The 25410-nt window shown below is 37.0% G+C and overlaps 1 protein-coding gene across 2 annotated transcripts in view; it reads right to left on the bottom strand.

Annotated features, from left to right (window-relative positions):
- Positions 1–25410, bottom strand: part of LOC149777878 (retinal-binding protein-like) — a 49172-nt gene that overhangs the window by 3378 nt on the left and 20384 nt on the right. For both annotated transcript variants that reach the window (XM_089938979.1, XM_089938978.1), the window contains exons 7-12: positions 22010–22085; positions 20372–20452; positions 18575–18658; positions 17293–17399; positions 8068–8207; positions 7385–7533 (exon numbers count right to left, since the gene is read on the bottom strand). In XM_089938979.1, the coding sequence (XP_089795105.1) occupies positions 7385–7533; positions 8068–8207; positions 17293–17399; positions 18575–18658; positions 20372–20452; positions 22010–22085 (637 nt within the window). The remainder of the gene's footprint in view (positions 1–7384; positions 7534–8067; positions 8208–17292; positions 17400–18574; positions 18659–20371; positions 20453–22009; positions 22086–25410) is intronic.

Genomic DNA, 25410 nt, shown 5'->3' on the forward strand with positions numbered 1-25410 from the left:
ATAAAAGGATGGTGGTGAATTAGAGGGTAGTATGAACTGTGTCCAGTTAGGGAGTAGAAGATTAGGGGGGGAGGGGTTGCAGTCTCAGTAGCATAGTATCAGGTGGGTGACTATCAACAACACACCAAAGAGAGACGAGGCGTGCTGATGTGATACTGGTATCGTTGCTGACGCAAAGGAACATGAGCAAATTATATTAGTACTTAATATGATGACGGACACCCAGTTTAGTTCACTGCCTAAACCCATCAAATAACTCGAACCCGCATATACCATATATGTAATACGTAACGCTTCCAGAAAAGGAGTTAGATCGTTAGTGGGAGAGAGAATTGTATCGACGGAGAACTACGAGTTTATGATCATGGGACACTGAAAATATGGTTCAGTTTAAAATGCTCTAAGATGCAGAAGCCTCTATCAACAACACAATTAACTAGGGACGTCCAAGTGTTCCTATCATAGGCGAGGTGGGTAACAAGCAACTACCACTAACATGACCAATTAGAGATGCATTGTGTCTATCATATACCATTAATAACCATGGTTCGACGAGGAACAAACACGTGTATGTTGGTGCTCAGAATAATGATTCAACACCTACTGCACGGTACATGCCCAGCGGTAATACCACTGACCCTGCTGAAACTGGGGGCTATTTTGATGCCTATGAAACAGAATGGACGTGGCCACCCGGCCGACAGGTTGCGATGCATAGAACTAAAGGTCATATTACAATATAGGGATATTATTCAACCGCCAACCTATTGCAACTTACCGAAGACGAAAAACGACTCTACTTCTGGATCAAAGTATCCAAGTTCTTCACAAATGGTGCACAGTAGAAGCAAATACGTGCACCGTAAGCATGTTTGCTCCCGATACCTCCAAGCCTTCTCCGAGACAACCTTCTCGATGTAAAAGATCTACCGTGGTATAGACTCCGAGGATATACCCACCAGAATCCGGCAAGAATAAACTATACTTTGAATAACACTTACGTCAGATGTCCGTAACATACGTAATCTATGCTGACCTCAGGCCCTTTAATGCCCGTGAACATGTGAAATGGGACGATATTGATTCTACATACTGTGACACATATACAACTGCCAGTCGGCTACATAGTCAAACGCTGCGACAGTAAAACCAAACCACCCATTTATATACAGAGGAAATGACGCGTTAATCAAACTTGCAAAAAACCTAGAAAACGAGTTCGGAAGGAATCCGCGAGGAATTAGCTAACCTAAAGCGTTTAACAAGGCTAAGCTATATCACATCTGTCAAAAGCTTCTAGGTAACATCCAGGTACGACACCAGTCACATTATTGGCTAATATCCAGGATCCGCCAACAACAGCTGCAACCTCCAGGAGCAACTAAGCCAGGTAAAGAAAAAATAAAGTACCGTCATATTCCACATTTTGCTAAACTACGACGGCAACCTAATAATGGCAGATAATAAGGCCATCCACTACAAGATGGAGAAATATACGACGTTTGCTCTAGGTTCTACTCCAGTTTATAGGCAGCTATCAGTTGAGCAGTGTGTCCAAGTTGGTTAAAGACCGTTCATAGAAATACTTCAGCATAACCCGTCAGTATATCAAACATGATCTTGCCCTACTGATCGCCAAGGGTGTGGGTGCTTATTTGTTCGAGTATGTATGCCTTCCCACTAGAGACTTCCGATAGGCCGACCCCGAAGAGGTTAAAATCGCTTAAGTAGTATACCCCCCGAAAGCCCCCAAGGGCTATCTTCTCGTAACTAACATGGAATATCCCAAAGAGTTGGGCGAATCCCACGGCTGTTATGACTGTCAGGAAAGAGTCCTATCCACCTACTAGTGAAATCTGGTGGACAAGTTGGGAGGCAATCATACCGACTGCACAAAGTTTGTATCTAATATGCTAAAAAAAGAGCCGTCCGTCGTTCGCTACCGGATTAGCCAGCCTTTATATGAACATCAGTAAAATATATCGATTGGTATAGTATGATCAGAGTCCTTCGATTACACAGTACATTCAAAGGAATACATACCTTTGAAGCAAAGCCACAAACTAGTTTGACAAGACCTACTCAAAAAAAAAAAAGTTAAATAATTCCGTCTTTGGTAAGACATTGGGAAATTTGCGGAAGCGTGTCCACAATGATCGGTTTCGGCCTGAGGGCAGAGAGAACAAGCTCATATGCGTTGTAGCTAGCCAAGCCTTTCAGTCTCCTAGGATATTTGAGGACAACCTCGTGGTGGTCCACTAAACACACTTGTACTTAATGTCAATCGCCCAATCTCCAGAAAACTTATAGTTTGCTGTTGGAGGTGGAAACGAAGGACATCTACTGAGACATGTCCTTGGATGTCCACCTCCGTGAAACGAGTGCTTTCCGAAAGGCCACCCACTCCGAAGCTACACCAAGAAGAAGTTCGTAGAAAAGTTTAATAACGCACATAACAGAGCCACCGTTGTCCTTTCTAATCTTGGTCTGATACGGCTTACCGGGCACATGAAGCATTTGAAGGGAGTCTACATGCGAGACAAATTGGAGCAAATGCTAGGGATCAGAGGGCACGGGACCGGCATTATTAAACTCCACACTTTGCAGATCCGCGGAAATCGTTGGGTGACGTTCCTGGCAACGTCTGCCTGCCTGCTCTACCAAGACTGGTATGGCCTCCTGCGCCACCAGAGCTCGTTGTTTACCCCCGCGACAGGGAGCCCCGAGTGGCCGAGTGGTCTAAAGCGCTCTCCGTTACGGATCACTGCCTTCTCACCTCTGTCTGCGTGGGTTCGAGTCTCGGATTCAGCCAATGTGGGTACGTGAGAAAGCTTGCCAGTAGCTTCTCGTGGGTTGGTGGTTCTTTCTGGGGTTTTCCCGGGTTCTTCCTCCACCATTAATACTGGCCACCATGTATAGCCTATCGTGTGCTGAAAAATGGCGTTAAACCCTATAACAACAATAACAACCTCCGCGACAGAGAGCTACTGCTCATACCGCTAACCATTACAACTCGCCCTCTCCAGAAAAGTACAAGAAGTTAATCTGCGTTCACGCATCCATTCAGGAGCTGAAGGTGCTAAGTCGTAATCAGACATCCGGCGTGTTGTTGGATGTGGCGCTGTCGCTGACCCTTCCGGTCCGTTTAGAAACGAGAAGTTAGTAGCAATACGGTAGATATCTTCTAGCAGTCACAATAAGAAGAGACTTGAAAAGGGATTCGCCCAGTGACACAAAAAGATCGAGTTGGCGGTATATAGTGTAAAAACCTCTTATTTGAATTCGCAAATAATGTCGGGAATCTGAAGGCACTGGCATGAACCTCTCCTCTCTGTTGATTTGTCCGGCAGGCGTGGAAGAGACAGGCAATCTAGCTGTCTTCTAGGCGGATGAACAAGTTGCTCTCCGAGTGGCCAAGTCTTATAACCGGTGCCCTAAACATGGCGGCCGAAAGAATCTCGGGCTTGCCAACTCCTACTAGGGACTCTAATGCGGTGAGAAATAACACTTAAATGCTGCGGTCAACATATTAGAATATATGAGGGAACTATCACCAAAGCTGTAAGTGCAAGACTGGTCACATGGATACGGGAAAAGTAAACTTACAACATAAGCAGGCCCAGTACTTCTTCAGGATGTTTCGACCAAAGTATACGTTAATCATTTACTTATAACTAGGCCGGAGTGGATTTGACTGCACCCATGCAAAGTACTATCAACATGAACGCGAATAAAATCGTAAGTATTGGAGAGTCTACTGATTCTCAAGACGTGATAACAATTGCATATATTAAAACTAATAACCGTTAGACATGGAACTCGGTACGGGATGCGGTTGGCGATGTGCGTAACTTTGCTAACAGTTGACCCTTTATCGAGCAGAAAAAGCAAGAGAAACCACGTGGGGTCCAATAAACATGAACGAGAACAGAATCGTAGCTATGGACGAAGCTTGCAAGTCAAAAAGACGATGACCCTAAAGCATATGTTGACAGGATTTGTACCACATCCCCGCTGGGTGATATAACCGTTCTAATAAGTATGAAAGCGCATAAAATTGAGGGTGTTGGGGAGCCTACCTGTACGGCCTACTAATTTCGCCGACATCTTAATTTCAGGGGCTAGTCTCCGATTAATGACCAAAGGTGTTAAGGTTCATCTTACTTTCTCTAGAAAACTACATAGTCTCGGTTTCCTAGTGTACGGAGACTGTAGGGGCCATGCCCGCCATGTTCCGCTTTAAGGTCGTAGGAGGCATTGTTTCAGGATCGAGGAGACTTAATTAGTTTGATTTTATGCGGCGCCAAGCGAGCAACGGTCCTCTGCCACAAATTGTATGAAGAAAATATTGTGTTTATATAAGGTAACACACGGTGCAGCCTTTTATATAACCGCGACTGAAGCATCATACCCATTTTTTTTACCAGAATGGTACCAACCTCAACAAAATCTTTCATTTTCGCTATGATTTATCTTCTTATAGCTCTGTATGTGTCCCCTGGCATACATGCCGGCTCTCACGGGCTGTTCAATTTTATAAGTGTCTTTGATCGTGTCTACATACTCCATCCATTCGACTTCAAAGAACCTAAAGAAAACTTCTCGCAAAAGGTTTCAAAATGGAGGGGCGATGTTATATTCCCATAGCGTGATGTAAAGAATATGAGACCAGTTGTATCGAGTCAGATCCATGTCGCCCAAAAGAGTCAGATGTATGAAAATAGACACCGGGAGAAATTCATGGAAAAAAATACATGGGTCTAGGCCATAATATTCAGTCTTATCCTTAGCGCCGAAGATGACTTTATACTCAAAACTGACAAGTTCGTTTTTATAAGGATGCCTCATTCGTCCTGCCCATGGACTTGTATTGACAACGTTTGTTAGCACACATGGTCGATGACGGTATCTCATTAGCACACCGCGTCTCTCATTGGTGTGTTGTTGATAATGGACTGGATAGCAGTTCGTTGAAATTTCTTTAATTCGATAATTGATTGAAAGATGACAGTCGTATAAACTTTCTGGATACTATCAACAAAGGTAATAATGTGATTTGCACTTGAAAATACCAATGTCCGTTCAGAGCTACGTATAACAAAACAACATTAGCTTACAACCAAACAATAAAAGACATCACACCACTATTTAGGTCCATATGTTATCTTACATTTTAAAATTCGCCGAAGCCATAGGGATATAATTTCAACCATTCTGATTAGGGGCTTGAAAAGCATTATCTCTGATTCACCGTTACATTACAGCTAGCATGATAGTATCCAAAACTTCCACACATTTCAGTCCAATGTATTATATATAATGTCCACCCCCGATTGATTATATTTCGCAAAACGTGCCAAGCACACTTTCTGTAAGTAATATTAATATTCATCCTCCAGCTGGCAAGATATATAGCAGATATGGAAAACCTATAGAAACAAAAAAAAATCTTTTCTCCAGCGCATAGTAAAGTGATTCGTTATGCTTTAATGATTTAAGGAATCGAATATAGAAACAATCATGATGATAAAGTTTGCCTCGTCAGAAGAATATTGGCGCTTGCTTCTTGCCGTGAAAAGGGAAGTGCAAAGCACAATATATAACTACATGCATCCACAGACTATATTTAACACCACTAAATGTACATGTATGTAACACCACTAAATGTACATGTATGTAACACCACTAAATCTACATGTATGTAACACCACTAAATGTACATGTATGTAACACCACTAAATCTACATGTATGTAACACCACTAAATGTACATGTATGTAACACCACTAAATGTACATGTATGTAACACCACTAAATTTGCATGTAAATAACATCGCTAAATATGCATGTATGTAACACCACTAAATGTACATGTAACACCACTAAATGTACATGCATGATGACAATATTCATTTGACCTTCTTCGTTGCATGACATCTAAATCCATTTCTTTCCCCTCTACAGGGGGCAAAACTTCTGCGTGATAGTGGACATGTTTACACCGGAACCAGCTAAATTTATTGCTAAACACTAGAACATCTGCAATTTAACACGGAAATTTCAAGAGATAGTGACAAAAGGTGAATGTAGCATTTTCATAATTATATGATAAGACATTTAAGACACAAAACTAAGAGAATAATATATGTCTCAAACAACTAATGGTGCTATTATTGTTACTTAAAATCTATGCTTACATCCAGTGCCGGATTTAGGCATAAGCTAAACCAGACATAGCTTAGGATTCACAGACTAAACTCAGTCTGAAGTGGCCTCTCAAATTTATTTTATACCAAATAGGGACTCTACAGTTGCCCATGGCTTAGGGCCTCGCCATGTCTAAATCCGGCACTGCTAACAACTGAAAATGAAAGTGAATGAAAACTATCAAATGCAACATTTTCATATATTATATGGTGGAATGATAAATTAAACGAAACATACGTTTTAAAATGTAGAACATATTTTCAAACAAATAATTTAGTACAATATCAATACACATCTTTCATCGACTACGCCTGTATGGTTCATCACAAGAATAATACTATCCAAGTCGATGTGCTGCATTATCCTGAACATAAGTAATTTCCAAAGAATCCATTAGTATTTAGCGGCATTCAATTACATTCGATTATTTCAAGTTCCTTGAAAAGTTAAGAGTTAAATCCAGTTTATAGCTATCGAAATATATTTTTGATGAATTTAATTATAATTTATTTATGTGGTAATTTTCATGTTTAGTGTAGAAACTATGTCCATTAATTAATGTATTCTTGTGATTTACTATTATCCAAATAAATCCACTTGAACTTTATTGGCCTTGTAAAATTGATTGCTTGCATGCAATACGTTATGCAAAACTATCTAAAAGGATTGGTTACTTGTGATGTGTTACGTAGAACTATGTAAAATGATTGGTTACTTGTGATGTGTTACGTAGAACTATGTAAAATGATTGGTAACTTGCGATGGGTTATGCAAAACTATGCATACTGACTGTGTGAAGTAAACCAAATGTCCGTAATAGTATCTGGCATTGCCGCTACTAGAGTCTATCAAGACTGAGTATGATTAAGCAAACTAAGTACAATTAAATAAGAATGGATTAAATTTTGAAAGAATGAGGACAAATTGTTTTCCTTAATAAAGGATAAAGAAATATTTTTAAAACATCTGTTTCTGCGGAAAGTGACGTCTTGCCTACGCATTTTTATATCATGTATCCAACGGTAACAGAGTTGTCAATAGCTTGAAGACAAAAGTCTAATAGACGTTCAACGTTCACGTCGCCGTTATCCTGACCCCAGAGAAACAATACCTATTTCTTGATAAGTTTACGCGGGAGAGACAATAAATAATAGACGAAAAGAGAGAGAGCAGCGTACATGTGCCTGCCATATCACACACTATGCTGCCGTCCTCTGCCACAAGATGGCTATTGACACGCTTAACTGGAACTATGGGAACATTTTTCTGTCCATCTTTAAGGAGGACACCAAATCCAACATCATGATCTTCTGTCTTGAATTCCCACCTAGAAAATACAGGACAATACATGATATAAAAATAACTTTAGTAAAGTGAAATTTAAAAACGCCCCTAACAAGTAATACATTAAATGAGAACGCACAACATAAGTGATCAAAGTCCATACCTTTATTCGTGTTTATAGGCGAAATCTGCACACTGATATGTTCCATGTATACACTGAGATATTTCATCTTTTTCCAGATATCTCTCTTTGGGAGAGCGGTACATGACAAGATATAAACTGGAACAGTCAAAACTGACTTTGTACATAGTTTCTGGGAATTGAAATAAGGACCTTTGAAGAAAATTGGTTATTTAATAGAATTTAATGCTGAATAAATTCATCTAAAAGTGGCCGTTTTGGAAACGTAACTGCAAAAACAGACATGACAAAGTCATGTCATACCATATATGTTATGTCATCTTGTCGTGTACAGTAATAAGAACAATGGCTGAATTCAATGTTGCTTCTGTTCTTATAAGTGTTTTTCACTGTTCTGCTTCTGTCATGTCCTTAAAGTTGTTAAATATCGTTTACCTTAAGATACTTCCTGGACTTGATACTTCAAATTCAACGAGGATTTTATCTCCCCTTGGAATGGTGGCTTCTTGCATGTGCTGCAGAAGTTCCGAACTGTCCAAATAATACTTCTCCGGCACGTCTCCTCCCTGGCATATCTGTTAAAAGACAGGGTTGTAATCGCAGCTATTAATTAATGTCCTTCCCACACTTGCATACTATTCTGGCAGATCAGGGTCTTTGGTGTTTGTCCTACTGTTTACTCATAATGAATTGCATAGACCCATATCTGTCAACGCAATAAACGACTGCAGATTTGAGTTTGTGTAGTCTGCAGTTGGACCCTGTTTTTACACTTGTACATACGGTACCAAGAAATCAATTTAGTAATTGTAATGATATCCCATAACTCCTTTCAAGAATACTATATTTCATTATTGTTTTATATGTATACAACATTTGAATGACAAATTCCTTTGTAAAAGTAAATATGTTTGACAATTGTTAAAGTGAAATATGCTGAGGCGTATCAAATGATTTTCAAGCGTTCATACGTTATGATTTTTTTTTTTTTTTTGGTGGGGGGGGGGATTTTCCACTATTAGACATGAGTTTCATTTTTCTTCCTCATTATTATTTATGTTCACAGCTACATCAACGTTTGCCATTTTGACACATTTTAGGATTTTAGTCACAAAGAAAATTAAAACGGTCGACATGGAACCATAAAAAATTTCAGGGAGAACGCGCTGGAACAGAAGAATGACGATAAGCTCTGATCCAGATGTATGGTTCAATCGGATTAATATTAGATACCCACTCTCCGACGTGACGATCTGACAGCGACCGCTTAGGGGTCACGTTTTGATGACTTTATGTTATTAACATACTCGTTAATTTTATCTGTCAATCAGATGAAGTCTTATATGTTCGTGTCTGTTAGACTTCTTATGTCAATTGTTTAGATTCGAATAAACAGTAACACAAGAAACATAACAAGCGTTGAAAAAAAAATATAATAATTTATTTTCCTGGGAAAATTCTGTAAAAATGGAAACAAATGAACTTACGGTTTTAAGAATCAAATTCAAAATAATCCAAGAATAAACCATGAATAAAATGTTAGTAGTTCTTATAACAAATATTCTAATGATTGCAAGTTCTGGTCCGGACGACGAATCCAAGATGGAAGACAATGACGTATGCTGTAATATGTAGTGTTGAAGTCTACAGTTCCTTGTAGAAACAAGAATTATCACTCCAGTGTTCGAAATCCAAATAAAATGTTTATTGAAACTGTCTTTGTTCAGTAAGTTCATATGAGAACATGTATTTTCCAGGAAAATAACATAATTAATCCTTTTGAATCCAAGTAATTTGAAGTTACTCCACACAGCACAACATATAGCTTCCATTCTAAGAGCCCAACTTCTACTGAGAATAAGTCTCCAAAACAAAGGTTATATCTTATTCTAAAACGTAAAAGGGGGTAAAGTGATCATATTCTAGAACCTCGTAGAAATTCGTTACTTGTTAAAATAGACGTACACCAAGTGTGGCCCTGACGAAAACCAATCATTTTACTCTAAGAAATAAAACATAAAGACAAAATTGTTTACCTCGACAACAACAAATAAAAATAGAACTGGTTTACGTGGTTGCTACTAATTTTGAAACAAGGTCAGGACCGATATTAACACCTCGTGTTTACAAAACGATCAGTCAAGGTCAAACTATTTTCTGAAAACGTATCATCTCTAGTGAATCAATTTACATTACAATAGCATATAATGAAGAAAAACAATTCTTTTAAAAACTGACAAATAATTAAATTGAAATAAAGATATATTAAATCAGATATAATTAAATATAATACACATAACAGACTGAACAGTATTGCAATATGTGCCTAACGATTTAATTCATTTTCAGATTTTTGAAAGCTGGTTTTTTTTCATTGTCTAAATCAAATGTCACTAGAACATGACCCCTAAGCGCCGTTGCCAGATTTTGACGTAGGACAGCGAGGATACGATTTTAATCAGATTGGAGCACGGTTTTCCCGGTTCTTCCTCCACCATTAATACTGGCAGCCATGTATAGCCTATCGTGTGCTGAAAAATGACGCTAAACCATACAACAATAAACAATAAACAAGAATCAAGCATTATAATGCTTTACTCGGAGGCTGAAGTAACATTTGCGATATCTGATTGGACAGCCGTTTGTGTTTCAACCAATCAAACATAATTTTTGGTTTGGTCCAAGTTTTTTTTCACTGGGTCTGTCGACGACACAGGATGTGCCTGACTTCTTGCTAATGACCTTCTATGTCGTATTGATTCAGTTAGCATAGTTTAATTTTAAACCGGTCAATCAAAGCCGATGGTTTTCATTTTATGCCACAGGAAAAAATAATTCTGAAATAGTGCTTTCAAATTAAGCAACTACATTAACGGGAACAAAGTATGTATGTTTTCTTTTAATAGCAACAAGGGATGATTTTTTTTATAATTATAGAATATATAAAAATGGAAGGTTTTCTGCATAATTTGAGTATGCAGATTTTAAAAAGGAGCCCATCTTTATGATATCTTTTCAGATAAATCCATAGGAAGCATTCAAACACATGTACCGTCCACCATTTTTAATATTGGTCTTTGGCAATTTTTGTTATTTTAAGCTGAAATTTGCATATTTTTTACATACATTTTATATGGAAATGTTTTGTGAACATTCAACTTTAAGAATATATTTACTTTTCATATATTCCAGGTAATTCAGAAGTCCCACTGTGCCTTTTTATCCCCCCCCCCCAAACTTTTTTTGCATGAAATACTATATTGTTGTGTCATACACAAGTTGAAATTATATGTTGCTTTAAAAATAGAATGTTTTCTGCTTAATTTGAGTGAGCAGATTTCAAATATGAGCCCATCTTTATGACATCTTTTCCAATAAATCCACAGGAAGCATTCAACACATGTACCATCCACCATTTTTAATATTGTTCTTTGGTCACTTTTTGAAAATTCTTGACCTTATGTTACTTCATCCAGAAAGTTGCATATTTTTTAAATATGGTTATATATAAATGTGTTGTGAACATTCAGCTTCAAGAATAAATTCACTTTTTCTATGTTTCAGGTACTTCTGAAGACTTTCTGTGCCTTTTTATCACACTCTCCCTAATATTTTTGCACGAAATAGCATAATCATGAGTCATACCAAGTTGAAATTGTATGTTACTCTTAAAACCAATGGTACATATTCATTACAGTGTTCTTGTACATATATACATTTATCTGAAATCACAATGTAGTAAATAACAATTGCTATTTTATAATTTAGTTATCATAAGATATATTTTGTCAGCTTTCATATTTAATAAATAAAATCAATGACAAAGAGTTTTCCACTAACTTTTCATTACAGTAAGTCAGGATTTCTATAGTGTCAGCTTAGGATGGTGCAATATTTAATTGTGGATGTCCTAACTTTGCGTTATTTCATAATAATTCTGACCATTGTTTTGAATAATATTACATAGTTCATGAAGTAAAGACAATTGTGGTATCAGAAATAGAGAAGAAACTGGCACAGAGTTGGTTCTCAAGAAATATTTATGATTATGTATTTGTTTAAATGGAGAAATACTACAGATCGATTCTCTATTCCTTGGCTTATGATGAAAATATTCATAATGATATTCACAAAAAATGGCATGACAATTTTAAATGACTTTGTTTTCATTCTTCAACTTTTATCTCTTTTCCGTCCCTACTAAATATGAACATTTTAATTTTAATACCAGTATTTCTAGTTAAGAATCGTACGTAGAACAGATGACCTGACATTGATAATATCTCAGTGATCACAATCACATATATATTGTCAATACATCTAGCATCACTGAGTTGGTGAGTGATACTCCCGTCGAGTCTCTAACATCACAAATATATTACACAACAAAAGTTGTACAAATATTTTGTAATAAGTTTTAATATAAGGAATGACATTAGGTCTGTATAATCCGATTCCTTAGCAATGCAATCAAAAAATCACCCTCCATTATTGTTAGAGGGTAGGTACTCGCTAAAATTATAACTTTCAGTTATTTACGGGAGATAACCCCGTTGAGGAGACTTCATGCGATTAGTTACCTCCCTTTGACCATATCACAGACCCACAGACGTTTTTTTTTTCCCCCACCAAATACAGACTCACAGACATATTTTACGAGTATTCCACCAAATACAGACTTGCAGACATTCTACACATACAAACTTGCATATATATATGTATATTTCTAAATTCAGTTGAAAACCCATATTATTCGACAAACCAGTCTGCGTTTGCAGAGAACGGCTTGCGGGAAGAATATCGGTTATTTCCCATATATATTCCGGTTGTTTCATATTAAGATGTCATTACGGTACGTGTAATCGGTTCATCAAGGGTAAATAAGAAGAAAATATTTCTTTTTTTAAAAAAAACAATATTCTTGTTTTATTAAATTCTTTTTTTTTTTTTGGTTCATCTGTATTTTTTCTGCGACAGTATTTAACATAAAAAAAACCCACAAAACAAGTAGCTACATAGTTTTATGAATTGTTTTCAGGTATATATATCTATTTGTTAGGTATTAATACCTTCAAATCTGAAAGTGTATTCAGAACTACAGTTCAGATCCACCTGGTATTTTAACTGTGTTCAGAACTAAAATTTTCGTGTGAGGCAACTAAGAAAAATTATGTCAGATCGTGAAATGATTGGAAACGAAAGTTAGACTCCCTTTTTGAAATCAAGGATTTTATCAAGTAAGTACGTAGAAATCACATCCGTGGAAATGAAATCGAAAGTAAAAAAATAAATTTCTGACATATTATATTTTTTTTTTCGTTTTTCACTGACATATTTCAGTAAAATATTATATTTTTGGTTTTTTTTTGTTTTTCACTGAAATGTTAGATTTGTATGATTTTGACTACCTTATTACTTATGAGAATTAACAAATCAGTCGATGCACATGATTTTGACTACCTTATTACTTATCAGAATTAACAAATCAGCCTGATTTTTCAGTAAAAAATAAATTTCTAATAATATTTTTGTGAATACGGAAGAGTATTTGTCAATCTGCCTGTTGATTTATTCCTGATTTTATCAAGAGGGGATTATTTTTTTATGCTGCTTTTTTTTTGTTGAAAATCGTAGATTTCAAGATTGAAATTTCACAAGTAAATTAATATTTGCAGTCCCATTTCTCAAATCCAGAAAGTGGCCGGACTGGTCAGTTAGTTTGAAATGTATTCTTGATAACAGTGGATTATGACATCGTAGATAGACCGGATTGATCGGCTCTTGTACAATCAGATATCCCGATGGTTCTTTTGGTGTGAATGAATAAAGAATAAATCCTTGCTGCGCTTGATTTGATATTGTTGTGCCTGTGCTGTAACTTCCATCAATGACATCACACACAAGATTGACCGCGACCACCTGGGTTATATTTACGATTTCCGGAGATACATGTCGTCCTTGCCCTTGTGGATCATTGTCGTATCGGTGAATAGTTGCCGGCAGTAGTGTTTCTCTCCATGCATCGAGTATTTCAGAAAAAAATATTTATCAATGATATCATTGGTGGATTTTTCTAAACTCGGTTGCGTTATACACGGGAAATTTAAAATTTGACAGCGTAGCTTCTGTTATTGAATATGCAGTAAAAAATCGCTGTTTATTGTCTATCTCTCTAGCATTAATTGTTAAGTGAATTAATCGCTGATTAATATATTCCATGACGGATACGAGATGATTTAGTATTTCTATTTGTTTAATGATTTCGCTGCGTGAACTTGTTATACCAAAAAGATGTTCTTGGAAACTTTGCCGTAGTTTCTGTTTTCGTGTTTTGTGTTCTTGATTAATTTCTCTAAAGTGTCTAATAATATCACTTAGTTCAACAATAGCGGATTTAATTACTCCGGGAGTCTGCTCATAAATAATATAGCACCGAATATGGTCCTTATTACTAAAGCTAAACCTGCTACCAAACGTTCCATTTTTCAGATCAGGTAGATGCTCTCTGTATGGGAAAAGTAGAGTAATTTCGTGGTATGATTGTCTATCCATGACATAATCAGATTTTTTAGGTTCTGGCGGTATCGGTTTCCCCGCCGGTGGAATTTCAGGCCAAGTTCTGATCGATGATTGATATATATCCACGGCGTAGTCCGGAGAGTTTATCTCGATTGCAGAAGACAGCGCTGGCTAGTGAGTTGTTATTGCTATTTTGGATTCTTTACCCCTGATATTTTTTTATTCGACGTTGTAATTTCTCATTGATTTATTCGATTGATAAGACCCGGTTGGTATTCCAGCAACATTCCAGTCGGGCGTATCATCAAGGTTATCTTTATTTGCAAACAGAAACGAATTATTTGCTGGTAATCCACCAAATGATCTTGATCTGATATTTGCCCAACTGTGGTATACTCGTAATTGTGCTAACGCGATTTCGCTTACCGGAAGCGCAGTTGGAAAATTAATAACGAATTCAGTCTTGGTTGAGCGTATTGTTATCATCGTGGTTTTTGGCAAAGTTGTATTTTCGGCTATCTGCTGAAGTAGTTCTGCCATTGTTATTCATTTTTTCTTCTTTCAAACTGAGTTCATCGTAGGTCTTAACCATTAGCGCGAATTCGGAATCTGATATTGTTGTGTAATCTAGACTTTATGATATCAGCTACGATAATTTAGAAGATGCTGCTGTGGCAAAAGCTTACTCGTGTAACATAGTTGTGCAATTTTATGCTCGTGCACGTGGATATCTTTCTCGCGATAATATTAAAAAGACCTGCAAGTGCCGCTCATGATGAAACACATATTGTTACTGCTACTGCAGTTGTTGCTGGCGTTAGCGCTGATAATACTACCCCGGTGGACGCAACAAACGCAGATACCGAGTATACTGCAAAATCGATGATAGCAGCATACCGCTTGTAATTTTTTACTCTCAGCGTCTACTGGTCAAATAATGGTTTTTAACGCTGATTGCCATTCACGTACTTGATCGTATCTATATTGTTCTGCTACAACATTATGTTGAACCCTTAACTCTGTTGTTGACATTATTATTTTATGCAGTAACCAATTGAGGTGTTTGAGCTACAAATTCTAGACACCACCAGTAAGATGTTGCAGTTAATTTCTTATCAGCTGCTTCCAGTATAAACTTTCTTCGGTTTAATATGATAGACACAACCCCGGAAAACTTATCGGTTGAATGCCTCCAAGGATATATTGTGAAAATCTTTTGCAACACTGAACACAGACAGCCATTGCACACCAGTGACTGGTGCGGTATATTTGATAACATTATTTTGCTTTGACCATGTTGCGAATCCAGATGTTACGGTGTATACGATGTTGGTAATATGCCCGGGGGTTACTCCAGGTGGAATTTTAATCAAACTAATTTTGTTAACGATCTCAGGAATCCCACTTACGATGTCTTCTTGTTTATTTCTAATCGTGTCCAATGTTTGTTTTTTTATATCAGAGACTTTTGCGTCAACGGTGAATGGATCACCAAAGAATGCATCTGCAATTTCATTAAGTTTTCCATGATTTTTACGGAGATTTGTAAACGCGCTTACGTGAACTTCATACTTGGCCGGCAACGTGGATAGTTCACCATCTACGGTGTCCTAGTTAACGTCAACGTATTTTTTTGTCGCGGCATCTTCGTCGGATGTTGGATCTCTGAGCACTACTATCTTATTCCCGTTCATGCCCAGTTCTCCCGTCATTGTGTCGCCAGTGTTTTTCAAGCGATTAGTCACAATTCTTGCAATTTCATCTCTGATGGTTGTAAACACAGGGATGTTATCCGTGACAGTAATCGTCGACAGATATCAGCTGCTTCATTAATGATTTCTGGTTACTTCCTGCTCGTTTTCCTCCTATGAGAACTTCTAACCGTTGCACGTCATCGAGGATATTGTTAGAACAAACAAGATCACTTCCCAAACCACTTCCGGTTGCTCTTTTTTCTGTTATTTCCGTGTTTGTCTTAAATAATCTTAAGGGTGATCTTTCTTCTTTTGATATTTTAAGTTCCTGCATCAACTTTTGCAGCGGTGAAGAAGATTGTTGTTGTTTCTGCTGTTGTTGTATTTGTTTCACACTCTCTTTATAAAGTCTCCGTATTCAAAAAGACTTCTGTATTCTAAATCATCATCTCTGTCTTGTTTGTTTTTGTTTCTATATATGCGATATATCCATTTAATAAGATTATCATCATTTACTTATTCAGAACCGGAGTTTAAAATACTGTATTTATTAAACATACTAATTAATATTTTTTTTCAGGTAATTTTTCTATTTTAGTATTTCTAATATCTTCGACTAAACCTTCCTTAAATCTTGCAATCAGTTAAATATTTTCTCTTACTGATTTAGATTCAAGTTCTTTTTGTACATCGGTGACTTCAGTACGAATTTTGCCAATACCTTCAAGTATTTCTTCGCCGACGTGTGGAGGTTGAGCTGCAGTTATATCAGTTGGAAGTTCTCGTAAAATCGTTTCTTTTATAGTTCTTTCTGCTATTTTTTTCAGTCTGCGCAGCAGTTTGTGTTAATACTGGAAGAATACCCTTCTTCCTCTCCTCCTCATCGTTAATATCTCCCCACATAGCTTTTTCAGTAACCGCTGTAATGGGTTTAAATAACTGTTCTGTGCCCTCTACAAATTCAAATTGTGTTTCTTGACGTTCTTGAAGTTTTTGTCTTACAGAATCACGAACAGGAATAAATGTTTTGATTGCTTCTAGTTGCTCACGTGCTAATCTAGCGGAATATGGTTCTCCGGTGTTTCCAATTATTTATATAATAATGATTTAATTAATAGCAGAGGGAGTGTGCCCACAATGAAGAGTCCGGCGGGTAAAAAAAAAACACACATAAAAAGACAACGATAAAGTAACAAAATAAACTAACCCCCAAGAGAGACTCTCGGTTGGTTAGAGGTTTTGGTTTCTTGTTAGTGACCTTATCTTATTATTTTCTTATTTCGGCTTTTGGACGGTTCAAAAAGTTGGTATGTTCACCCCCTCTGCTGCTGTATTGACTTTAGTTTGTGAAGTAAATTTGATTGCACAGACATTTGGATTGACTTTGTGCATTGCCTAAATGGATCATATTGATATGTTTAAAGAACCTTACTTGAGTTGCACTTACCATGGTGACGCATCGCGGGTTTCCATCAGGATCGGTGAGACTGCCTCCTAGATAGGCTGGAAGTTGGTCGGCATCAATGTGCTTCAGTAGAAATTCTTTGCAGTCAGCTGTAGGAACATGTTAATTATTCAGTCTGTTTGAATGACTACTTACGTTTAAAATAAAAAAGAAAAGGACGAAAAATAAAGAATTTAAACTTAAAAGTAAAAATCGTCCAAATCCAAATGCACTTGCCAAATTTAGTACTTAGATTTCACCTTACCTTTCACTAGTTTTGCTGAAAGTAGTGTGATGTGTGTGACATGGATTTTTAACGTAGCTTTAAAAAAATTTCAATCATATTTCTACGATATCTGCAGTGTGACAGTTTATAGTGATGTCTAGCACTTGGGCATTATGCTGCAGACTTGTAGCATGATGTCCCACCCTGTCATATTATCCTGACACCAGTCCGACCAGTCCTAACACTAACCGCTTAATGCTGAGCTCCAAGCGAGGAAGTTGTTAGTACCACTTTTGTAAGTCTTTGATATAACTAGGCCGGGTATCGAGCCCACGACCTCACCTTCCACTAGTTGTACTGAAATAGCCATGATATTCGATTTCTTATCCCTATGATATTTTAATTCCTATTCCATATGACATTTTAATTCCTATTACATATGATATTTGAATTCCTATTCCCTATGACTTTGAATTCCTATTGCATATTATATTTGAATTCTTTTTCCCTATGATTTTTGAATTCATATTCCCGATACAATTTGAATTTCTATTCCATATGACTATTTGAATGTCTACTCCATAAGATGACCCAAAAAAAAAATTAGATAATAAAGTTGCAAATAATCACTCTAAGTTATTTTTATAACAGATTTATATTATATTACTTGCATTATTTATTGCTTCGTGATTCTGATATGGGCTGCTACTATAAGAATTTATTACTTATTTACATGCCTTATTTTTTAAAAATATATTTAGGTGGGAAAATATTTACTTATAGACACCATGTACCTTTATAGCTATTTTTATAATATTCAAATGTTTTCCGGCTGTGGTAACATGACTTAATTTATTCCAGAATACGTGCATATACCTTTACAACCTACATTTGAAAAAATGTAAATGGATTTGTTTCACAACAAAAGGTTTTCCTTGAAGAAAGAAATTAAGCACGATAGAATGAAAAAGCGAAATATATGAAAATGGATCTCAATTTTAACTTTGATAACTTTAGAACAATCACTATCCACAGCTTCTCCAATAGAATATACCTTACCTCCCAAAACAAATATTTTCTTCCTCATGTCGTCGCTTATTAACGGTCTCGCAAGTTTGTATAGCAATGGAAATATTCTTGGAGCTGGAAAGAGTATGAGCGAAACAGGAAGCCAATAAATACTGGAATAGGGAATGGTCATAAAATATATACATGAATATTGAAAGAAAATGTGATGGTAAGAATAATATATCATTGCAATATCGCAATATCTGCCAAATACCTTTGGTCGGAAGAAAAGCACAAATATTCATAAGAAACTCAAGTTAATTATGTTAATTATTGCATAAATGGAGATGGTTTACAATGATAAATTTGCATCATCCCCTAATTATACCTTAAAGTGGTGGTCTGTATATATATATATATATATATATATATACGAAGAGATTCGTCATCTGTACCTACATTACACTACTGTACTTTTATTTTGTAACTTTAATAGTTTGTATTTAAATTTAAATTTATCTGAGAAATTATTATATATGTATAATTCTGTTGGTTTTTTCCACTATATCCAAGATCGAGTCCGTTAATTAATGCATCAATATATTTGTCCATGTAGCGTTTTGGTTTTACTTATAGATCAATATATTTGTCCATGTACCGTTTTGGTTTTACTTATACATCAATATATTTGTCCATGTAGCGTTTTGGTTTTACTTATACATCAATATATTTGTCCATGTAGCGTTTTGGTTTTACATATACATCAATATATTTGTCCATGTAGCGTTTTGGTTTTACCTATAGATCAATATATTTGTCCATGTATCGTTTTGGTTTTACTTATACATCAAAATATATGTCAATGTACCGTATTGGTTTTACTTATACATCAATATATTTGTCCATGTAACGTTTGGTTTTACTTATACATCAATATATTTGTCCATGTACCGTTTTGGTTTTACTTACACATCAAAATATATGTCAATGTACCGTTTTGGTTTTGGTTTTACCTATAGATCAATATATTTGTCCATGTACCGTTTTGGTTTTGTTGTTGTTGTTGTTGTTGTGGGGTTTAACGCCATTTTTCAGCACGATAGGCTATACATGGCGGCCAGTATTAATGGTGGAGGAAGAACCCGGAAAGAACCACCGACCCACGAGAAGCTACTGGCAAGCTTTCTCACATGCCCACATTGGCTGAATCTTAGACTCGAACCGCCGCAGACAGAGGTGAGATGGCAGTGATCCGTAACGAAGAGCGCTTTAGACCACTCGGCCACTCGGGGCCCCTCGTTTTGGTTTTACTTATACATCAAATATATGTCAATGTACCGTATTGGTTTTACTTATACATCAATATATTTGTCCATGTAACGTTTTGGTTTTACTTATACATCAATATATTTGTCCATGTAGTGTTTTGGTTTTACTTATACATCAATATATTTGTCCATGTAGCGTTTTGGTTTTACTTATACATCAATATATTTGTCCATGTAGCGTTTTGGTTTTACCTATAGATCAATATATTTGTCCATGTACCGTTTTGGTTTTACTTATACATCAAAATATATGTCAATGTACCGTATTGGTTTTACTTATACATCAATATATTTGTCCATGTAACGTTTGGTTTTACTTACACATCAATATATTTGTCCATGTACCGTTTTGGTTTTACTTACACATCAAAATATATGTCAATGTACCGTTTTGGTTTTACCTATAGATCAATATATTTGTCCATGTACCGTTTTGGTTTTACTTATACATCAATATATTTGTCCATGTATCGTTTTGGTCCACGAGGATGTATACGTAGAAAATATAAATACTTTTTACCATTTATAACTAGGAGCCTCTTCATCATTTCCGGATAGTTGTCTTCCAAAACTTTCACTAAATGCAGATACATTTGAAGACCTGTAAAAGTTACAACATTCATGAATGTTAACTACATATAATGTTCCTATCTGCTTGGAGTATTTGTATCCCGTATGTTCATACAGTTTGAATGGTTTATTATTATTTCAGAAAAGTAAAAATAATGTCTCCCTTTTCAACTTACAAACAGCAACGTAAGATAAAGGTATTGCATGTCATAGTTAATGGAGTGATACTGATGAATACATGAGATACATTTCACGATCATTACATCACAATCAGTTGCTGATAAAACGTATTTTGTAGTAAAGCAGCCGGAGTTTCATTAGCTTTTCCTTGCAAAATTACGTGTTGCGATTCATCGAAGCAGGTATACAAACGATCAAATCAATAACGACAAAACAATCATCCAATGACAGTCATTTGTATTACATATCCATATTTGTGTTACATATCCATATTTGTGTTACATATCCATATTTGTGTTACATATCCATATTTGTGTTACATATCCATATTTGTGTTACATATCCATATTTGTGTTACATATCCATATTTGTATTACATATCCATATTTGTGTTACATATCCATATTTGTGTTACATATCCATATTTGTGTACCCACCAGCAGATACTTATTCTGATAATCATGTAATCATTATTCCCACTACGAAAATGAAGTCATATGGACAACGTTCATTTGCATACCAGGGCCCAGCAACGTGGAATAAACTGCCCACTGAACTTAGACACAAAGACAGTGTTCCCATTCAAGAGTGCTCTTAAAACTCACTGCAAGAACAAACTTACAAACCTAATATTGTTCCCTATCTTAAATATTTACAGCATGTTTTTATGATTTCTAATTTCATGGTGTTTGTTTTCTGTAATAATAGCATTATATATGTTTTTTATGTTATAGGTGTTGTCTAATTTTTTAAAGCGATTAGAGCTTCTAAAGATTAGGCGAGATACAAAATACTCATAATTATTATTATTATATCCAAAACGTTTGAGGAATCGTGGTAGCTCAGTTGGCACTGTGTCGAACTCGTAATCCATGGATCGCGGGTTCGATACCCACTTAGGCCAGGAAGAGTTGGCGACCTCGACGTGTACTTGGAGAAGGCATTCAAATCCCATTTTTCAAACGGTTAGATATTACACAATACTGTATAAAAAGTAACGTTATTAGCTATTACACAAAAATTTGTTAAAAGTACCATTATTATACAATACTTAATAATGTGTAAAAAGTACCGTTATTAGATATTACACAATAATGTGTAAAAAGTACCGTTTTTAATTATTACACAATAATGTGTAAAAAGTACCGTTATTAGATATTACACAATAATGGGTAAAAAAATACCGTTTTTAATTATTATACAATAATGTGTAAAAAGTTAAAGTTAACAAAAACAGCATTAGCCAATTATTAATCCATTCCCAATAAATGAATATTTTATTAGCACATGTGTAACAAAGTTAGCTCTGGATTTAGTTCGATATTTCCTTGTTTTATTACTCCTGGCCCAAAGGGCATTATGTACTCTCACTAACCGAGAGTGAAAATTGTTATGATGAATTCTTTACCTGGTCTCCATAACATTTTTGTACTGACGCCTTCCATATCAAATATCACAGATAGTCCTTCCACTTTCCGCCCGAGCTAGAAGAAGAGAAAGCAAAATAATCACAAAATTTTTTTCTCCAGAATTACAGCGCTATGGGTTCATAACAAGAGCAGAGGCCAAAGTGCAAAAAGTGTTCTAACTTTCCAGATGCTTGTGGTATATGTGGAATGTGAAATTGAGTATAGCAGAGTATAATAAATGGCGGCATTTTCACTCTAAAAAGTTATGTTCGAGTTTTCGTATTCCCAACGCGATGTGATTTTTCGACTGGTTTCCAGGGCAACCGTATGCAGAACCCAAAGTAATGTTAGGTACGATGTTTCCAATGGAAATACCAAAACTTGAAGTTGGTATCATAATCGTCACTCTGCACCAAAATTTAATTGGAAATCATGTCATACGAATCAAAATAGGGTTTTGTCCCTCCCAAAGATGGAGGTACATACATTATCATTTTCCTGTTGTAGCGACGGCAGCAGTAACGCTGACCTTTATGTTAAGGTCCTGTGTCATAGTTGTGACACGCAAAGGCGACGTTAGGAGTACGCGCGGCCAAAGGCCGACCATGACTGCGTGGGGACAGAGTATCAGTATCTCAGTTGGTGTGTTACTGCAAAAACTATTGAGACACTAGTTGAACGCAGTGTTTCAAAAAGCAGACTGAACAAAGTTGCTGTGGTATATATAGGCTATCCGGGTACCTGGACAAGAATGACCATAGAGATAGACGGGACATCGTCCGCCTAGCCAAACGGCGCCCACGCAACCCTGCGAAAATTTGAAAAACTGAAGTCCAAGCTATCGGACAGCCGTTGTCCGCTAGTGGCGTTTAGAAAATGGCTGCATCTGTCTGCATCTGTGCTACCACCCGCTAATTGCGTTACGAAGTTGACTAAGTTCACTTCACAACTTTGCGTGCATTACGTGCGGCCTGTGTCAGCGTTTCCCATTTACCGGAGAATCCTCTTGGTCTCCGTCCGTTTACGGGAGACGATGGTGTAGCTCCAGAGTAAGTTTTTGTTTATACTTCTTTCTAGCTCTCTTTTCAGCTTGTTTTCTTTTCCTGTCTTCCGCTGCTTTTTGAACTCCCTGCCTGACAGCTAGACGCCAGGTGGAAGGGTCGTTAGCACAGCTCTCCCAGTTGTTGACATTGATGTTGGCCGTCTTCATGTCCTTCAATGGTGTCATCAGGTGTCACTTTGGTGAAAGCTTCCTGCAGTTTGCTGATTAACTGCTGTGTTTTCTCTGGGTTGCTTGCACAGCAGGTGTTGATGCGTGGGTGACCCTTCTTCTTCGCGTGGTGCAGCTTCTTGGGTAATATTCGCACCTTGCTGGCCTCGAGGGAATGATCCGTGTCTCAGTCGGCACTGTGGTAGCTGCGGGTGAGGAGGATACTGGCCAGTTCCGCACGCCTGGTGAAGACAAGGTCTAGCTGGTGCCAGTGGCGTGAACGTGGGTGTCTTCATGACACCTGGTGGATCTCCTTGCATTTGAAGATAGTGTCTGTCACTCATAGGCTGTGGGAGCAGCACATCTCTAGCAATCGCTGACCATTCTCGTTGATCTTTCCCCTTCCGTAAAAGCCGAGACAGCTGGACCAGACCTCATGGTCAGCTCCCACTTTAGCATTGAAGTCTCCTAGTAAGTAAAGGCCTTCATTGTTGGGGATACTGGATATTGCCTGATCCAGAGCCTCATAAAACTTGTCTTTCTCATCGTGGGTGGAGCTGAGGGTTGGGGCGTACACGCTGAAGATGTTGACCGGGCCTAAGGATGTTGACAGCCGGAGGGCAAGGATTATCTCAGTACCTGATGACGGAGATTCAATGAAGGAGACTAGCGTGTTCTTTACGGCTAAGCCTACACCGTGCTGCCTAGGTTCATCCGATTGGCTTCCCCTGCCATAAGAACGTGTAATTGGCTTCCTTGATGGTGCCGCTGTCAGCCAGTCGGGTCTCCTGGAGGCAGGCAATGTCGATGTTCAGTCGGGAGAGTTTTCTGTCAATGACGGCAGTCTTCCGTGCATCGTCGATCTGCTGTAGGTCAGAGGTCAATCCAGGACACACCGGAGAACACAGCTTGACAGACTCATAATGACGACCTTAGGCATGAAGCGCGGAGACTCCTCAAGAGCGGGGCCTCGGGCGGTAGCCCCACTTGCCACCCCCAAACGCCGTTCATGGTGAAACGTCACGTGCCTTCGAAAACAAACTTGCTCCATTTACCATAACCTTGGGGATTAATATTACTTTATTTCTGGAGTTAGTAACCTGATACGTTACAATTTACTATCACACCTGCGAAAGCAGAATACGGGAAGCACCATTAACGATGCTTAGGTGCTATGCGAAACTTCGAGAAGGACGCATGTCTTTCTATATTAGTATTCAATTACAACTTCAAGACAGTTTTTCTTTATGCTTGACCTTTGTACATTATATGCTATGTACTCCTGTTTTATGCTAATTAAACAGGAATGTACGTCATCACGACGCCGCTCACGTGCGAGACGCTGCGAACTGATGAACCTTTATATTCTACTGCAATTGTTTGGCCAATCAGAGAGATATTATTTGAAGAAAGAAAACCAAAGGAACATACTGTTCTGTACGTGGAAATATACTGCTTTGTATGTAGAAACCTACAGTTTTGTATAGAAATATACTGGTTTATATGGTCTGTATAGCTACAATAATTGCAAATATGCTATTAGAGAAAGGTAATTTAAAACGTAAACAGGTGCAAACCAAGCTTTCATAGATATAAGCTGTCGAAGAGAAATAAGAATGATGCCTATATTTTATATACTTCGTAACATATATCAAGTCTTTCTTCGTCTTCCGTGTCGCTTGTCTCTAGTGATACTTCACGTAACATTGATTGCTATAGTAAGTATTATATAAAGATACCAACGTATATGAATCCGGTAAACAACACTAGCACCAATATTTAAAAGAAACATGCATCCTTACTATAAACACGGTTAGACTACCATTTTCGTCACATGATATATGCAAAAATGCGCTCAAGGTACCGTTAAAAGCAACAAAATAAAATTAAAAAAAATAAACTGAGTACAAGCCTACAAACAAGTTCATCAAATATTATATGATCATTGCACATTGAATAAAACTGATATACTGCTTAATGTTTTAGCCAGGATGTATCGCATGTAAAAGGTTTCATCCGATTTCCTACTCACTGAATTTCGCTTACGTACAATGCATTAACTATATTTGTGGCAGCTGGAAGAAACGAAGAAAATCACAACCAGATTTTAATTTGCATGGTACATATTTAAGATAGTTTTTCAAAAAAATATTGAATAGTAAATGTTGGCCTATTATACGGAGAACGATA

The sequence above is a fragment of the Sinohyriopsis cumingii genome, chromosome 17, assembly GCF_028554795.1.
Source record: "Sinohyriopsis cumingii isolate HCF-2022 chromosome 17, ASM2855479v2, whole genome shotgun sequence".
Classification (NCBI taxonomy): domain Eukaryota; kingdom Metazoa; phylum Mollusca; class Bivalvia; order Unionida; family Unionidae; genus Sinohyriopsis; species Sinohyriopsis cumingii.